This window comes from Battus philenor, unplaced genomic scaffold, assembly GCF_028537555.1.
Source record: "Battus philenor isolate CCGP_79_NKW_IND1 unplaced genomic scaffold, ilBatPhil1.0.hap1 SCAF_14, whole genome shotgun sequence".
NCBI classification, from domain to species: Eukaryota; Metazoa; Arthropoda; class Insecta; order Lepidoptera; family Papilionidae; genus Battus; species Battus philenor.
This window is the reverse complement of record NW_027181676.1, coordinates 6,868,837-6,883,653: the sequence shown is the minus strand read 5'-3', so window position 1 is coordinate 6,883,653 and position 14,817 is coordinate 6,868,837. Positions and strand designations below refer to the sequence as shown.

The 14,817-nt window shown below is 30.1% G+C and overlaps 1 protein-coding gene across 2 annotated transcripts; it reads left to right on the top strand.

Moving 5' to 3' along the window:
- Window positions 1–2,530: 2,530 nt before the first annotated feature.
- LOC137933764 (organic cation transporter protein-like) lies at window positions 2,531–14,466 on the top strand. 2 transcript variants are annotated; one of them, XM_068777809.1, is made up of 5 exons: window positions 2,531–2,617; window positions 8,672–9,065; window positions 9,588–9,995; window positions 10,193–10,436; window positions 13,853–14,466. In XM_068777809.1, coding segments are annotated over exons 1-5 (1,476 nt in total). In that variant the 5' UTR covers window positions 2,531–2,616; the 3' UTR covers window positions 14,282–14,466. The 2 variants fall into 2 exon arrangements, with proteins under 2 accessions (XP_068633910.1, XP_068633909.1); XM_068777808.1 differs by lacking the exon at window positions 2,531–2,617 and adding an exon at window positions 7,334–7,388.
- The last annotated feature ends 351 nt before the right edge of the window (window positions 14,467–14,817 follow it).

The window sequence follows — 14,817 nt, the reverse complement described above, 5'->3', positions numbered from 1 at the left end:
TGTACTAAACTTCAATGTTTATCATATGTTATTTTATAAATTTAAAAAAAATTGATATGAGTTGATCTATATATTTAGTATAACGTTTATGATAAAAACGCCTTAAAATAAACAATAATTAAAATATTCTTAGAACATGTTTAGATTAATACGACTACTTCTCTACGTTCGTACTCTATATGAAAAGGTTTATATATTTTGAACAGAAATATACATCGTGATTGGTTATAGGTGTGATGTATATAACATTCACCTAATATACATAAAACTATAGTTCTAAATGATGTATTGTATAGCTCATTTTCTGTAAATTAATGTATGGTCCCTATTCAAAAAGTCAACGATTTCTGAAATAATGAATAACGTATTGATAAATTGGTTTAGTGCACCTAAAACTAATCACCCTGTAGAGTTTTCATTTTTACAGGTGATGTGTTTCATTTGAAAAATATTTTTACGTAAGTTATTACCGCGATACCATTAGTCGCCAAACAATAATACGGATGTTTATTGTGAGGCGGTTTTTGCGCTTCCCACTTCGGGGACAAAACATATCATCTGTCTGGGTGATGAGCGCAAATTTAGTCTATAGCTAAGTAAACGTACTAAATATATATAATAGTAAGATATGCATGCACCATACTTTAGAATCTAAATATTATGTGTCTATTAATATGATTTTTGTTTTACCTATCAAAATTTAAAGTATAATCTGAATAGGAAACCGTTCAATAAATAAACGTTCCACAGCGCACATTTTTAAAATACGTCATATTCATAGCACTACTCTTGTATAATACGTTGGCTATAGGCCATTGTGATTGAATCATTAAATGTTTCACACACACAAGTTTTACTATTAATTATCGCAATAAAAATTGTTTTTTTTTTGTCAATAATCACAGTTTCGTAAGAGGTTGCAACAGATTTTCCTCTGACAAAAAACATTCGTCTCATAGAGTGAAAAAGCATTAACACCGCTTTGAAATAGCACACGTCCTTAGTTTCCGTATTTATCATCAAATTGTGTCGTAACAAAGTAAGAAGCTTAAATTTATCATGATTTACAATGTCATCATAGTAAAAACGTTAATAATGTATATTACGTTTCAATGGAATATACGCTACACAAATAAATGCGAGAAATCCTCGATAAAAGGCTTCTTTTGCAGATCTTTGCTTGGGTTAGGGAGAGTACTGTTTGTAAAAAAACCAAAAGCTTACTTAAACTTTGATTAAGACGTGATAAATAAATGTCTGTCCTTTGGTAATGTCAAGTTAGAGAAAATGTAAGAAAATATGTAAACTAATGCAATTATAGTCTGGCTATAAATAAAATAACCTAAAAAAAAACTATTTCTTAAAAAGTTCGATTAAGTTTAGAATCTGTCATTTTAATATCAAGTTAAAAACCAATATGATGATAACACCATAACAACTTTTGACGTGATATACAAAGGAAGGTTACAAAAAATATATTTACTAACGAGAAAATATTTACGATTCTGCAATGTTGCTAACTGCGATATGACCCGGTTTATGCTTAAAGTAAGTCAGTTATAAATATTGTGCGTAATAGTAGAAAAAAAAATTTCCTTGTATCAATATTTATGGCTGACCTTAAATAGCATCAGATGTGAAACTTTTAAGGTAAAAACCCCTCGGAAGAACACGTTTGGCAACCATTTCTCGACGTCGATTGATTTTCCTTGTGTAGATTTCGATTGTTCAATGCACGATTATTCTTTTTCTCAGGCTTGGAAGGCCAGGACTGGAAAATTATTTCTTGATGAGAACCACTTTATTTGGAATTTCATGCCATTGGGTTACAGCATGCAATATTTATTATTATCACTTCATGTGTTCAAGTATTTTAATCAAGCTTGAGCAACCAAGTATGACCAGTGCGTAAATAAACATTGCTCAACTAATTCCTGTTTTAATTACACGTCCATTTATATAATATTATTTTTAATTTATAAAACTTTTGTGATATATGTTTTAATATTTATGTAAATATTTACACACATATATGTACAAATATATGGCTTAATATACTAGTTGATCACACTGAAAAATACAGTCTGTAAGACAGATTGTAGGACGATAATGAATTTTAATATATCCGAATTTTGAAACCGCTTTTTTATTATATTATCATTACCTTATTATAAATAAAAAGTAACTACTTTAAAATAAACTTAAAATATTCACGAAATAGAATGATTTAAAAATGCTACTTTCTTCTAAGTAACTAAAATGATAAAATGAATATCGTATTCGTTGTGTTTGATATACATGTACTTTAAAAATGTATTATTTAACAATATGTATCTCAAAAATATCCTTGTAAAATTACCCGGGAACTTTTACAATTTCATCGGATCTGAGTTCACGGAACGGAATAAAATCCTACTAGGATAGGCGCTTAAGAAGTACTACCAGAGGGCAAAATAGTGTGACGCTTCAATGTACATATCTTTCGCAAGTCCCGCCAAGTGACGATTAAAACGTGCTAGAGCGCGGCGCGAGAAGCTGTGGCGCACGAATCACTCTCGCCATCTTGAGTTGGTTTTCAGTGTATTTATTTAGTTTTGTTTTCGAGGATTACTCAAAAGTAAGTAGATATTTTAAAAAGTATTTATTTATTTATCTCCTAAAGTTTAAAAAGACGGAATGATTTTTTTGTTCCCACTTTTATTGTTAATATAAATTTTTTTACCGTTACAACATTATTTAAATTCTTTCTTTTATCTCTAAAATTTATGAGCTGTTCAAAAAGGTTGTGTACTTACAAATTTAAATATCACAACCTAATTACTATTATAACAAGGTAAACTATTTTAACAGCACATACAATGTTTTATTGAAATTTAACTTTAGGTTAATACATTATATTTCTTTTATTTTTAATCTTTACGTATCCATCTGTATATCAATTAAGCATAAGTATGGCAGTACAAATGTTTAAAAGTAATAAATTAATTGCGTAAGATTATTATGTTAATTTAAAATAGTACACATTATTTAATTTATTTAATGACTACAAATAAATTAACCTAGTAAAAGGAAGTGGCAAACTTCCTTTTAATTGCATTAACCTTATGGAAAGTTGTTATTGCACGTTATGCCTTTGACCATTCTCTAATGGCCTAACCTTGAACATATACTTTTCGAAATAATAATAGTAAATATTACTCTTAATGCCATTATTAAATATATACATTGCCATTATTAAATATATACATACACATACAGTGTTTAAATAATTCTTAATAAAAACTAAATACTTAATTATTGATCTGAGTTATATTTTTTTTTACTTTATGACGAGAGAAAAAACAAAAATAAGAATAGAGATTGTTTATGTAATATAATAATGCCAATAGATCAACAGATGTCATATTAATCCAAATGTCAGGGTTGTCCACTACCCAGTACAGGAAACTACGTAATTACATTGAACCGAGGTAGTTTTTGCACTTTAGTTGGTAATTCTTATATTTATATAAAGACGAATGCAAGCCTCTTTCACATATATATCTTTTAGAAAAGTAATATAGCACTATAATTAAACTAAAAATTAATGAATTAATTAAAATAATTTATAATATCAATTTTTAAACAATTTTTCAAATTTATTTGTAAATTGTACTAACTAACAGTTATAAAATATAAACGTATTTTAATACGTAAGTTGCAATGTTTTTGAAAATTTTATCACCAGTTACGAACACGGACTTATCTACGTGAAACTTAATGTTTACGAAATGTTGCATGTATATTATATTTATATGCAGCATGGATTGTCAGATTGATAACAACATATCGCTTTTACATGATATGTTTATATCCTTATTTAATTCAATGTAAAGGCAAAGTATTTATGTTTAAAAACAGTTTACAAATACCTAACTAAAATTTCTACATAATCGAATAATAACTAATAAAATTATTTACAACATATCCGAAATATATTGCATGTATTTTCAATATTTTTCAAAAAAAAAATTTAAGGTTCTTCGAAAAGGTGACATAAATATTTCGAAGTTGTTGCAGATAGCAACATTGTTCGTGAGTTGAATACCCTGTTGCAATAAAGTTTCTTACCGTTTATGGTGTCGTCATCGAATACTACCTGTTTCACTAATAATTTATAACTAAGTATCATTTTTGTGGCGTGGCTGCTGCTATTATTGAAACACGCAACAGAATAACAAAATATAAGTAATTTATGTTGTCTAATATATTTAAAAGTAGTTTTTAATATTTCTAAGTACTGGGCGTTTTAAGTTTATGGGTAAAAAATCAGTCAAGTGATTATGTTCTTTGTAATAAAAAATATCAGGTTTTTACTTAAACAAAACTTGCATTAAATTATTCACGCTAATTTTGCTTCAGCAAAAACCTAATGCAATGACATAAATATTAACAGCTACACATGGTTTGCTTTTTTGAAAGCACAATAATTATCTAAAGTTTCGGCGTTTCCCTTTTGGTATCCTTTTAACATCCCAACGTTTTTTAAATAAATGGCCATTTCGAATGAAAAAAAATCTTTAAAAACGTGAAGTCTTCGAAAAAAATTTGTCTATATAAAACGTAGTAATTTGCTTGTGATGTTAGCTTAAAGTTAAACCTTCAGTGCAAAATTTAAATATGCAACAAGATATAAACATATTTGAAATTTGTTAGCCACAATTGAATGTTTATTTTATTTCATCATGATTGTTAAGCGCATGATTGCGATTCACTGTTGTTAAACGGTTATGAGGTCTTCGTTGGTTAAAATCAAGTTCAGGAAATAGAAACAATATAAATTTAAAAAACAATGGAAAATGCAATAAATATTTATTCAATGCCTCGCAAATACTTTCTCTATGTTGAAAAAATAATTACGAAATTCATCGAATTTCTGAAAATTTAAGTTGCATAAGTTGATAAGTGTAATGAGTAATAAGTTTATTAACTTACTTATCATCATAACTTGAGCTCTCATTATGTAGTCATATATATAAGGGTGATTTGTTGTTCAAAGTTATTCTATATCTTGCAAAACTAGACGCAAAATATTATAATTACATTTTCATTGCAAATATATCTGGTTCTGAGACCTGTTTGCATCTCATAAAAAACTGCTAGGCCAAGGCTTACTGAACAAGCCAACCTTGAAAACCACAAAAATATTCTTACATACATTATAATAGCCTAACAAAATAAAAACAAATATCGCGCAAATTACAACAATCGCTTCTATTGACTTCATATGGTAATAATAAATTGAAAAATGAATAGCGATATGTTATTAATTTTATATTAAGACAATTATGATGATTCAGTAGATTGTTATGAAAGAATATTTAAAGTAATAGTTACTTGGCACGGTTCTTCTGATAAGAAATAATAAAACGGGACCGGATTCTGTCATTCTAAAACTCACAGACAGCGCTCCTGTACAAACCGTATCTCTTGTGGGTGATAGGTCGTTCGACAAATGTTTTTTACGCATAAATAAAAACATACAAATGTCTACATACTTCCTCGTACGATTTGCTCAAATTATCTTTAATTTTGTAATGTCTACAAAATATAATATCATAATAAAATTACATTACCAGACACGTGTTTTATTTTGATTTCAAATACCGGACGTTCTTAAATATAAATACGCAATTACAAAACACGTGAAAATACCTGATGTTTGTTTTCTTATTGTATGATTTTATTACTGCAATGTAATAAACGTAAATAACCAAATTTAAATATACGTTACAATTTTAGAAAAAAAAATTGAATTTGAAAGTCATAAAAAAGTACGGTTTAAAAAGAAAGTAAACAAAAATGGATGACTAAACTTTCGTTTTCTGCCGGTTAAAATGAGAACAACAAACCGATTCTTCGTCTTGCCACGTGACATATCCATACCGCTATATGAAATATACGCGAAGACAGACTTGTCGGAATACATAAGTTCTATTGACCTTATATATTCCGACAGCAGGAGTCGTAACGTAAAAAACGTTAACTTTTAACGTTGCGATACGTAAAAACGTTAAGAGCTGTTATCAGCTAACCTAACTTCAATCTTATACAGTATGTCTATTTTTGTTTTTTTTTATGTATGCATCAGATATGTATCAGTAAAATGAAAGAATTTGCATTATGTTTATATAATATTTGTTTAATATTATTAAATGAAAATAAATAGTGAAATTAAAAAAGTTAAAAGTCTTATACCTGCATGAGAGAAAATTGTTATACAAAAGGAAATGTGATGGAAAATAGTTATAATTTAGTCGTTGCATTTACGCAAACTCCCACAACATGTAACTTGAAAAAATAAACATATCAAGACATTTCATGACAGTAACATTGATACATATTTCAACGGAATGAACAACAATAATTAGTTTCACATCATATATAAAATCAACTTTTATGAGGGTAAACGCTACCGTGTAATGTTGACAATTATAGTAATTTTTTTTGTGATACCTTCCTCATGTTTATTGTATTATAATAACTTGTACTCTTTTAATAATGTATTTATATTAAATAGACTATAAAAAAAATAAAGAATTGTTTATTTGTTGTTTATAATATTATATTATATTATTCCTTAAAAATACTATAATTATTATTTACGAACATTTCAACAATTTTTTTAACGATAACATCATCGAGTTGCGTCTGGTGTCTTTTCGCCAGAATTTATTTCGCGTTTTCAAAAATTATTAAGACGATACAGAGTTGTTATGTTTACCTATTTTAAATTTTTCCTTGTTTTGACTACCATAACCATAAATTATAAAATAGAAAACATCCTTATCATTATTAAAACAAAGTTATCTTTTGCAGTATCCAGGTTAAAGTGTAGTTGCTACTATTATTTTTACTCGTAACCCATGGTTTTAAACTAACGTCATATTTTTTTATGTCTATATAAAAGAACAGACTAACAAAAAGTGGAACATAGCTAAAATTTTTCGTTTGAAATATTTTTATTGGAAATTAATAACAATCAATGAACACACTCGATATTACCTACAATACAATAGACAACTTTTTATTAATACGTTTAACAATTATAAGTAAAAAATAAAATAATGCGATCATAGGCATCTCCTTAGAGTAATCATTCAATACGGTAGACTATTATATGACGTTAAAAGAGAGGGACCCGGCGAGCGCAGAAAGGTCCAGATCGTGTAGGCGATCTTAAAAACATTTTTAGATTTCATTCGATATCTGCACATCGCGATACAGGCGCGTCGAAAAAAAAATTCGTAATACGTGAGGTTTAAAATCGTACTCCCGTACGGTCGACAATGTCATTGTTAAAATGGTTTCCGAAGACGAAAATAAATTAGATAACATAGATTTAAGGGGTGAGTCTATTAATGTTAAAATGTGCTTACAAGTGATTTTGGCAGTGTAATTTGATTTACAGGTACATCATAAAAACGTATATAGTAAGAAATAATACGCATTAGATGTTTTAACAAGAATTTTTCTTTTATCTTTTGTCAATATTAGTGCTGTCTTGTAATTTTGCGAGACGACTGTGCAAACAAATTCTAACTACCAACTGTTTTTTTTTACACTGTACACAGTTGTTTTTGACGAAAAGTACGGTACAGTACGGAATTATCAGAATAAAAGCATAAAAATAATATATAATAAAATATAATAAATAATAAAATACAATTAATTAATAAAGTAGAAAAAAGAAATGAAAGAAGAGTCTGATTTCATTTGCCTACTGTAAATTAAATTAATACCGTAAAAACAATTGCGTTGTGGGTAATTTCTCCTTGTTTATTCAATTATTTGCTTTTTCTTGTCCACACACAGTAGTCGCTTCGTTTGATTTAATAACACAGAAGGAAAAGATAAATTACGTTGCACACTTTGAAGTGTCGCTAGATTTTCTCTTGGCAAGAGAAAATTAATCGTTAACATATGACATGAAATATACAATTTAAATGTATAATATTGAATATTTCATGTCCGGCAATTTTTGACACGATAAATTACTTTAGGCAATTTTAACTAAACTAATATACATTATCAGACTCCATTAGGACTTAGTAAAAAAATGTGTAAATAATAACTCGTGTAATAATAATTAGAAATAATTAAATAAAACTGAAAATGTATCTCATATTACAAATTTGTTAGTCTATAAATTATAACCTATTAGTTATCTTCCATAGTAAAGATATATTAGCAGATCAAAGTGCTTAATTACTGCTAACCTGGCCATTATTTTGGAGTCATGTAAATTATAACATTTCCAATATTTAAACAAATACTTTTGAAAATTATTCAAACGTGACAATTGTGATTGAAGATATTTGAATTATTTTGTAACATGATGACTAATTACCGGTAAAATGTAGAATACATTAGAAAAAACCAAATTATTTAAAGTAAAACTTAACAAATAGTTTGTAACATAATGATACTTAGAAAATTGTTGATATTGAACAAAATCAAAACGTGATAAAATTTTTGTCTATAATTAATGCGACGATTTCTCTCATTCATCATGCAGAACACGAGGCAACTTTATGCTTTCCGACAGTCACGTTCAATTTATTCAACAGAGAGTTTCTCGACGTAGCAATAATATGGCCACAAACTAACTTTATCTTATTTTTATTTCCAGTGCTGGATCGTGATAACAAAGAGTTAGAAGATCAGAAAGTTAATGAGGATCCATTAGTAAAAGCTATTGGGGCAATAGGAAAATGGCAGATATGGATTTGCTGCGTGATCTTTCTCGTAAAATTTCCAGTAGCGTGGCATCAGATGAGCATCATATTTCTAGCTCCACCTATGAATTTCACTTGTGCGGACTCCCAACTTGATTTTGGAAGTGTGTGTCGCTCAGAATATAGTAATTGTTCTGAATTTAAATACGATCGAAATGTGTTTCATGAGACAATAATATCTGAATGGGATCTAGTCTGCGACAGAGAATGGCTGAAAAGTTTGACGCAGACATTTTTCATGCTGGGTATACTTGTTGGCAGTATGGTGTTTGGTCACTTATCTGACAGGTTAGTGTAATATTTTAATATTTAAATTTAAGTAAGTTATTACATAAACATTTAAAAAAACATTTTCCGTGCGTAACTAATATATACTTTGAATGAACGCTCGACACAGTGTTAGGTGATATTTGTGGTCCGAGGTAACAACCACAACAATACGTACATAAATACCGAATGTGATTGTTGTCGTCTAAAAAGATAAAAATGCACAGTGTGGCTCTTACGCTTTCAACCAATTGACATATCCTGTATTTATTTCGACATACTGAATCGTGTGGACACCGGATATGATTACTTTAGCTTGTTCTCTTTAATGCAGTTGTAGTCTAATAGAGTATATTTCTCACGCGGACTATAAATAAAAGAATCACCCAGAAACAATTAATTGTCATCATAACTTTCACGGGAAATCTGATTAACAAAAGATTTTATCAAGGAAATAGATTAAGGAAATAAGGCCATTTCCACTCCTTCCATTTTCAAACGCAGTGATACAGTTTAGAAGCAATAAAATGTATTTTTTTTCAGATTCGGAAGACGATTGCCTTTTGTAGCAGCAGTATGTTTGCAACTTGTATCTGGTGTTACAACAGCGTTCTCTGTAAATTGGTACATGTTTACCATTCTTCGGTTTTTACTTGCGGTCGCCACTGGCGGAACGATGGTTAGTAGTTTCGTCTTGACAATGGAGATTATTGGAGCGAAATATAGAGAGACTGTGGGCATCATATACCAGATTCCATTCAATCTAGGACATTTAACACTGCCGCTATTCGCTTATTTTTTAAGAGATTGGAACACGTTCCAGTTGGCAATATCACTGCCATCGGTTTTATTTTTAAGTTATTATTTCCTACTTCCTGAATCACCGCGATGGCTGTTAACAATAGGAAAAGCGAAAGAAGCAGCTATTGTAATGGAGAAAGCAGCTAAGAGGTTAGTTATTTTATTTTCTACTGTTTTGTTTATTACACGGAAATTTATGTAAGATAAGTAAAATCGTTAAAAAAGTATTTATGATACTTATAGATAAATAACAAGTTTGTTTTAGATATATTTAAGTTAATAAGAACTGTAGCTTGACATATTGTAAACTTAATTCTGACTGTAACATTTTATGTAATTTTTTTAAGGAATGGTTTGCCAACTGAATCCATAGCAGACTTGACACAGAAGACTGTGACAGAGCTAACCAACAAAAACCAAGAGCACGCCTCTTTCCTGGCACTTTTCCGCACTCCGAGGTTGCGTGCGCGCACAATTGCTATTTGTTTCAACTGGTTTGTCTGTGGACTATGTTTCTTTGGAGTTTCACAATACATCGGCCATGTGTCTGGTGATATATTTGCAAACGTGGCAGCTTCAGCGGCTATTCAGGTAGATAAATGAATATATCTATAAAAATGGGACGGGTATAAATTTTACATAGACTTGTACCTGTTTGTGGTTGCTAGAGTAAATGACGCGAAATGTTGATATGTGTTAATTAACACTATAATCATTTAATATTTAAGAAACACTTACCACTTTTACTAACATGATTTATTTATTTCTGCTTTTCATTGATGTTAAATTCGTTTTATTCACATCATCAGTTAAGCCGTAGAACGTCTACCGTGCGACATACGCAATAAGTTACCAATAAGACTGTTTATTGATAAACGACTTTCTTTAAGTGTTATAATATTTCTAGATATAATATAATTTTTATAATATATTGGATACGATTTTAAGATCAGATTTAAAGCGTTGCAAAGTGAAAGGAAATAATTTTTTATTTAAACACACTAATGACACGTAAGACTAAGGTACGTAAAGTTTGCTTTTAATTCGATAATAATAAAATCCATGTACAAGTAAAAAATATTAAAAGATATAAAATAATTAGCGATATATGTAAGGTTGGCACTAAAAATAACGATAAACTTTTTATTATTTCTCTCTAGGCATTATAAACTTAGTAACTCTTTTTTAGTGTTGATTCGATTTTACAGTACTACCGTGCTATTAATAAAAATTATTAAACAAAATTTACTGTCGTTGCTCTAAGACAGAGTTCCCCAAACTTTTTTGTGTCGTAGACCCCTTGCCATGTTTTTCCGTGTTGGGTAGACCCTGTAAAATTCTAACTGTAATAAAGTTTAGTGCTAAAAACTTAAAGTAAAAACATATGTTAATTTATACATTTATTAATTGAATTTAAATTAAAACTACTCATAATAAAATTTTGTATCTGTTATGTAAAATATACGTAACCTTAATTAAACATAAAATAAACTATAAATAAAATAACATAAGCAATAAGTCAATATTTTCAGTGAGAAGTATGAACCTGATGCTTTAATAATAAATTATCAACATTTGGTGTCAATTTTGTAAGGGTTAATCTTAAATCTCCTCGGCTAATGATGTCCAGCCTTTCGACAACCAGCGTACTTCAGTGTGAAGGAGAATTTATAAAAGTGTTCGTCATTTTCTTCGCACAACTGCGCAAATAACCGCGTATTCAACGCGTTGCTTCGGATTCAGTTGCCTGCATCAATGACTAAATGAAGTGATTCATGCAATCTAACACTCAAATTTTTGACCTGACACATTTTGTTTTAAACAGCTTATAAATCCACGATAACGTCCAACCATGACAGGTGCTCCATCTGTAGCTACTGATATTATATTTGATAAGGGAATTGCTTTTTCAATAAAGTAATCCTTCAAAATATGAAATATTGATTAGCCTTTAGTGTCGGTTATCAAAGTTCTTGCGAAGAGCAGTTCTTCGTAGATTTCTTGATTGATAATAATACGAACAAATGCCAATAATAATACTGCATTATCAGAGAAAGTTGACTCGTCCATTTGTATAGAGAAATGGGTCGTTTGCAAATAATTACATAAGAAGCTTTCAATATCAGAACTCATTTCATCAATACGCCTTTCAACAGTATTGTTGCTTAAGGGAATTCTTTTAATTATATCAGATGCAGGTTTGTGTAAAACAGTTTTTAATACCTCTTCAAGGCTGGCAAAATTAACTTCTCTCCAATAGTATGCGGTTTTTCAGATTTTGCTATAAGTAACGAGATATTGTAAGACGCCCGCAAACCATCATCATTTCTTTGTGATGTCGAAGCGAACATTTTGTCCAGTTTAGGTCTCTTCTGTAGTTTATCTTTGAGTGTTAGAAAGTATTTCAAATCTTTCTCGGTTTTATCAGGGTGGCATCTTCTTAGATGATCTTGCAGTTTAGATGGTTTCATAGCGTCATTGTCCAAAACTTTGTTGCATAAAAGGCACATAGGCAATTGTTTGTCCGGCAATGATGGAATGAAGCCAGATTTAAAATAATCAACACTGTACTGTCTACATTTCTTTTCAGATTCGGACATGGCATCTGTAGGCAGAATTAAATTATTTAAATAAGACAGAAAATTGAGCAGCTGTATATTAAAAATTTTTTTTTGATTTTTCCGAAAACATTCCATAATTCGAACATCTTCTTGCAACAATTAGCTCGAATTACGGAGATTGCACTGTAATTATAATACCGATTGCTAAAACTTAAAAAAAAACTTTTGTGGAGTACTCGTGTAATTTTGCATGATTGAATATTAAACTACTAATATCTAAAGTCATGATTGACGCAATTTATCTATCTTTGCTAACTACGAATACAAAAAAAAAATTAAAAAAAAATAATATACTTACTTTTCTCCAGCACTCTCAAACAAAATAACACTGACTCACTATAATTTGTGTGATATACTACCTGTTTATATTTTTTAAAATATTTTCTTAGAACATTCCTTTTCAAGATTCAGGAAATGAATAACGTATTTGTCCCACATTCGTATTTATAGAGAGACGAATTGAACAAGTCAGTGCAAGGTAGCGAAGCTCTGAGGCTGCGACTCTCAGATTTTTTCAAGTTCAATATGTATTGCGACCACAAAGCGAATACCAACATCCTACAACTTACACAATTTTATAAACATATATAATATTTTTTCACTTTATAGGTACTTTTATAAATAATATAAATATTTTGATATTATAAGATAGTATGATGTAAGTAAATAGGTACTATCAGTGCATGTGTTGAGATGCACTATCGTGGACCCCCATTTTCATTTCATGGACCCCCAAATTTTTTTTCGCTGACGTAGACCCCTTGCAGGTTGTCATAGACCCCTAGGGGTCGATATAGACCACTTTGGGAATCACTGCTCTAAGTAGATAATGCCAATATAGAAATGCTCTATTTGATTGTAGTTTCTACCAAGTAGGGCTCTTCTTTGTATGAAATTTTAGTTTTAAGTAGACGTAAGTGCACTTGCAACCAATTGCCGTAAGGCGACCTCAGGCCGGTAGACGCGGTAAGAGTGGGCCTCCTCCTAGATGAACTAATGACATAGCTAAGGTCATAAGAAGTCGTTGGATGCAGGCAGCCCAAAAACGATCAGCGAGGCGATCTTTATGGGAAATCTATTCCTAGCAGTTTGCTTCTATCGGCTGAAAAGAAAAAAAATGTAACTTTTATTACATTCAGTGTCAAAAGGAAACAATTATCATTGTTTGATGTGTGAAATGTAAATCTAGTTACATAGAGCTCAAAGGTTTGATATTAGGGCCATAGATGTATGCGAAAGCATTCCTTAGTGTTGGCAAGTACCCAAAACATTTCTGTTAGTAAAAAAAGAGTTTACAACCTAAGTTACCTTATCTTAGTATTTGTTCATATAATCACGTGTTGGCAAAATTTCTCTAATATTTACTGATTGATGTTTTCTTTTCAGGTCCCTGGTACAATTATTTCTATCTACGCGAATAGATTTCTTGGTCGCAAAGTGACATTGATCGGCGCTAATTGCGTTACTGGTATCAGTTGTCTGCTCATCATCATAATACCGGACACTGGTGTCAGTCACTTAACCCTCGGATGTATCGGTCTTTGGGGTATGAGTATTTCTTTCGCTACGGTCTACTTGTATGCTGGGGAACTTTTCCCAACAGTTGTCAGGAATTCTGGGGTAGGTTTAGCTTCTACAGTAGCCAGGCTCGGTTCTATGGTAGCTCCGTTCGTTGCTACACTTAGAGTGTCATACTTTTGGCTACCTCCCTTAGCTTTTGGTGTGGTTCCATTAATCGGAGCCGGACTGTGCTTATTATTACCGGACACACGTGGTAAGAAACTTCCAGATACGTTACAAGAAGGAGAAGCGTGAACAGACATCGACCAAACATTAAAGGAGGCTGACTAATGTGTAGTTAAAATTAATTTATTAATGATATACTACAAATTTTACCATTCAATATCGTTTTTAGTATACTCGGTTATTTTTAATATTTTTGAGTCTTTCTGACTAAACTGTGATAAGTTTTGATTTTGAAGAACGTTTTTAAAGAATATTTTGACACTTTCAATATTTGAAAATAAATGATAATTATAAAAAACTAATTGTTGTGTAATTGAAAAACGTGAATTCCACACTAACTTGATCCCCTAAGAAGATTTCATTTGTAAATTGTTTGTTTCCACAACAAATTATAGTGAAATAAATAAAAATAATAAAAAAAATGATTATTTTGATACAATCGAAATCAAAGATTATTTGTATAGTAATAACCATTTACATTAATAAAAATTATTAAATAGTTACGTATTTACTAAGTAAGATTTCTCAACGAGGTCGAATTAGGAATGAGGAATCCACAGACTAACAAATGTAACCAACAGAGCCCAAATTCTCTCCAAATCCCA

What these genes read in the sequence shown, in the direction of transcription:
- LOC137933764 (XM_068777808.1), top strand. Translation starts at nt 7,343, where the DNA reads ATGGTTTCCGAAGACGAAAATAAATTAGATAACATAGATTTAAGGG. An exon ending in TTTGGTCACTTATCTGACAG is followed by an intron (nt 9,066 to 9,587) that starts GTTAGTGTAATA and finishes ATTTTTTTTCAG; the next exon opens with ATTCGGAAGACGATTGCCTT. An exon ending in CAGCTTCAGCGGCTATTCAG is followed by an intron (nt 10,437 to 13,852) that starts GTAGATAAATGA and finishes TTTTCTTTTCAG; the next exon opens with GTCCCTGGTACAATTATTTC.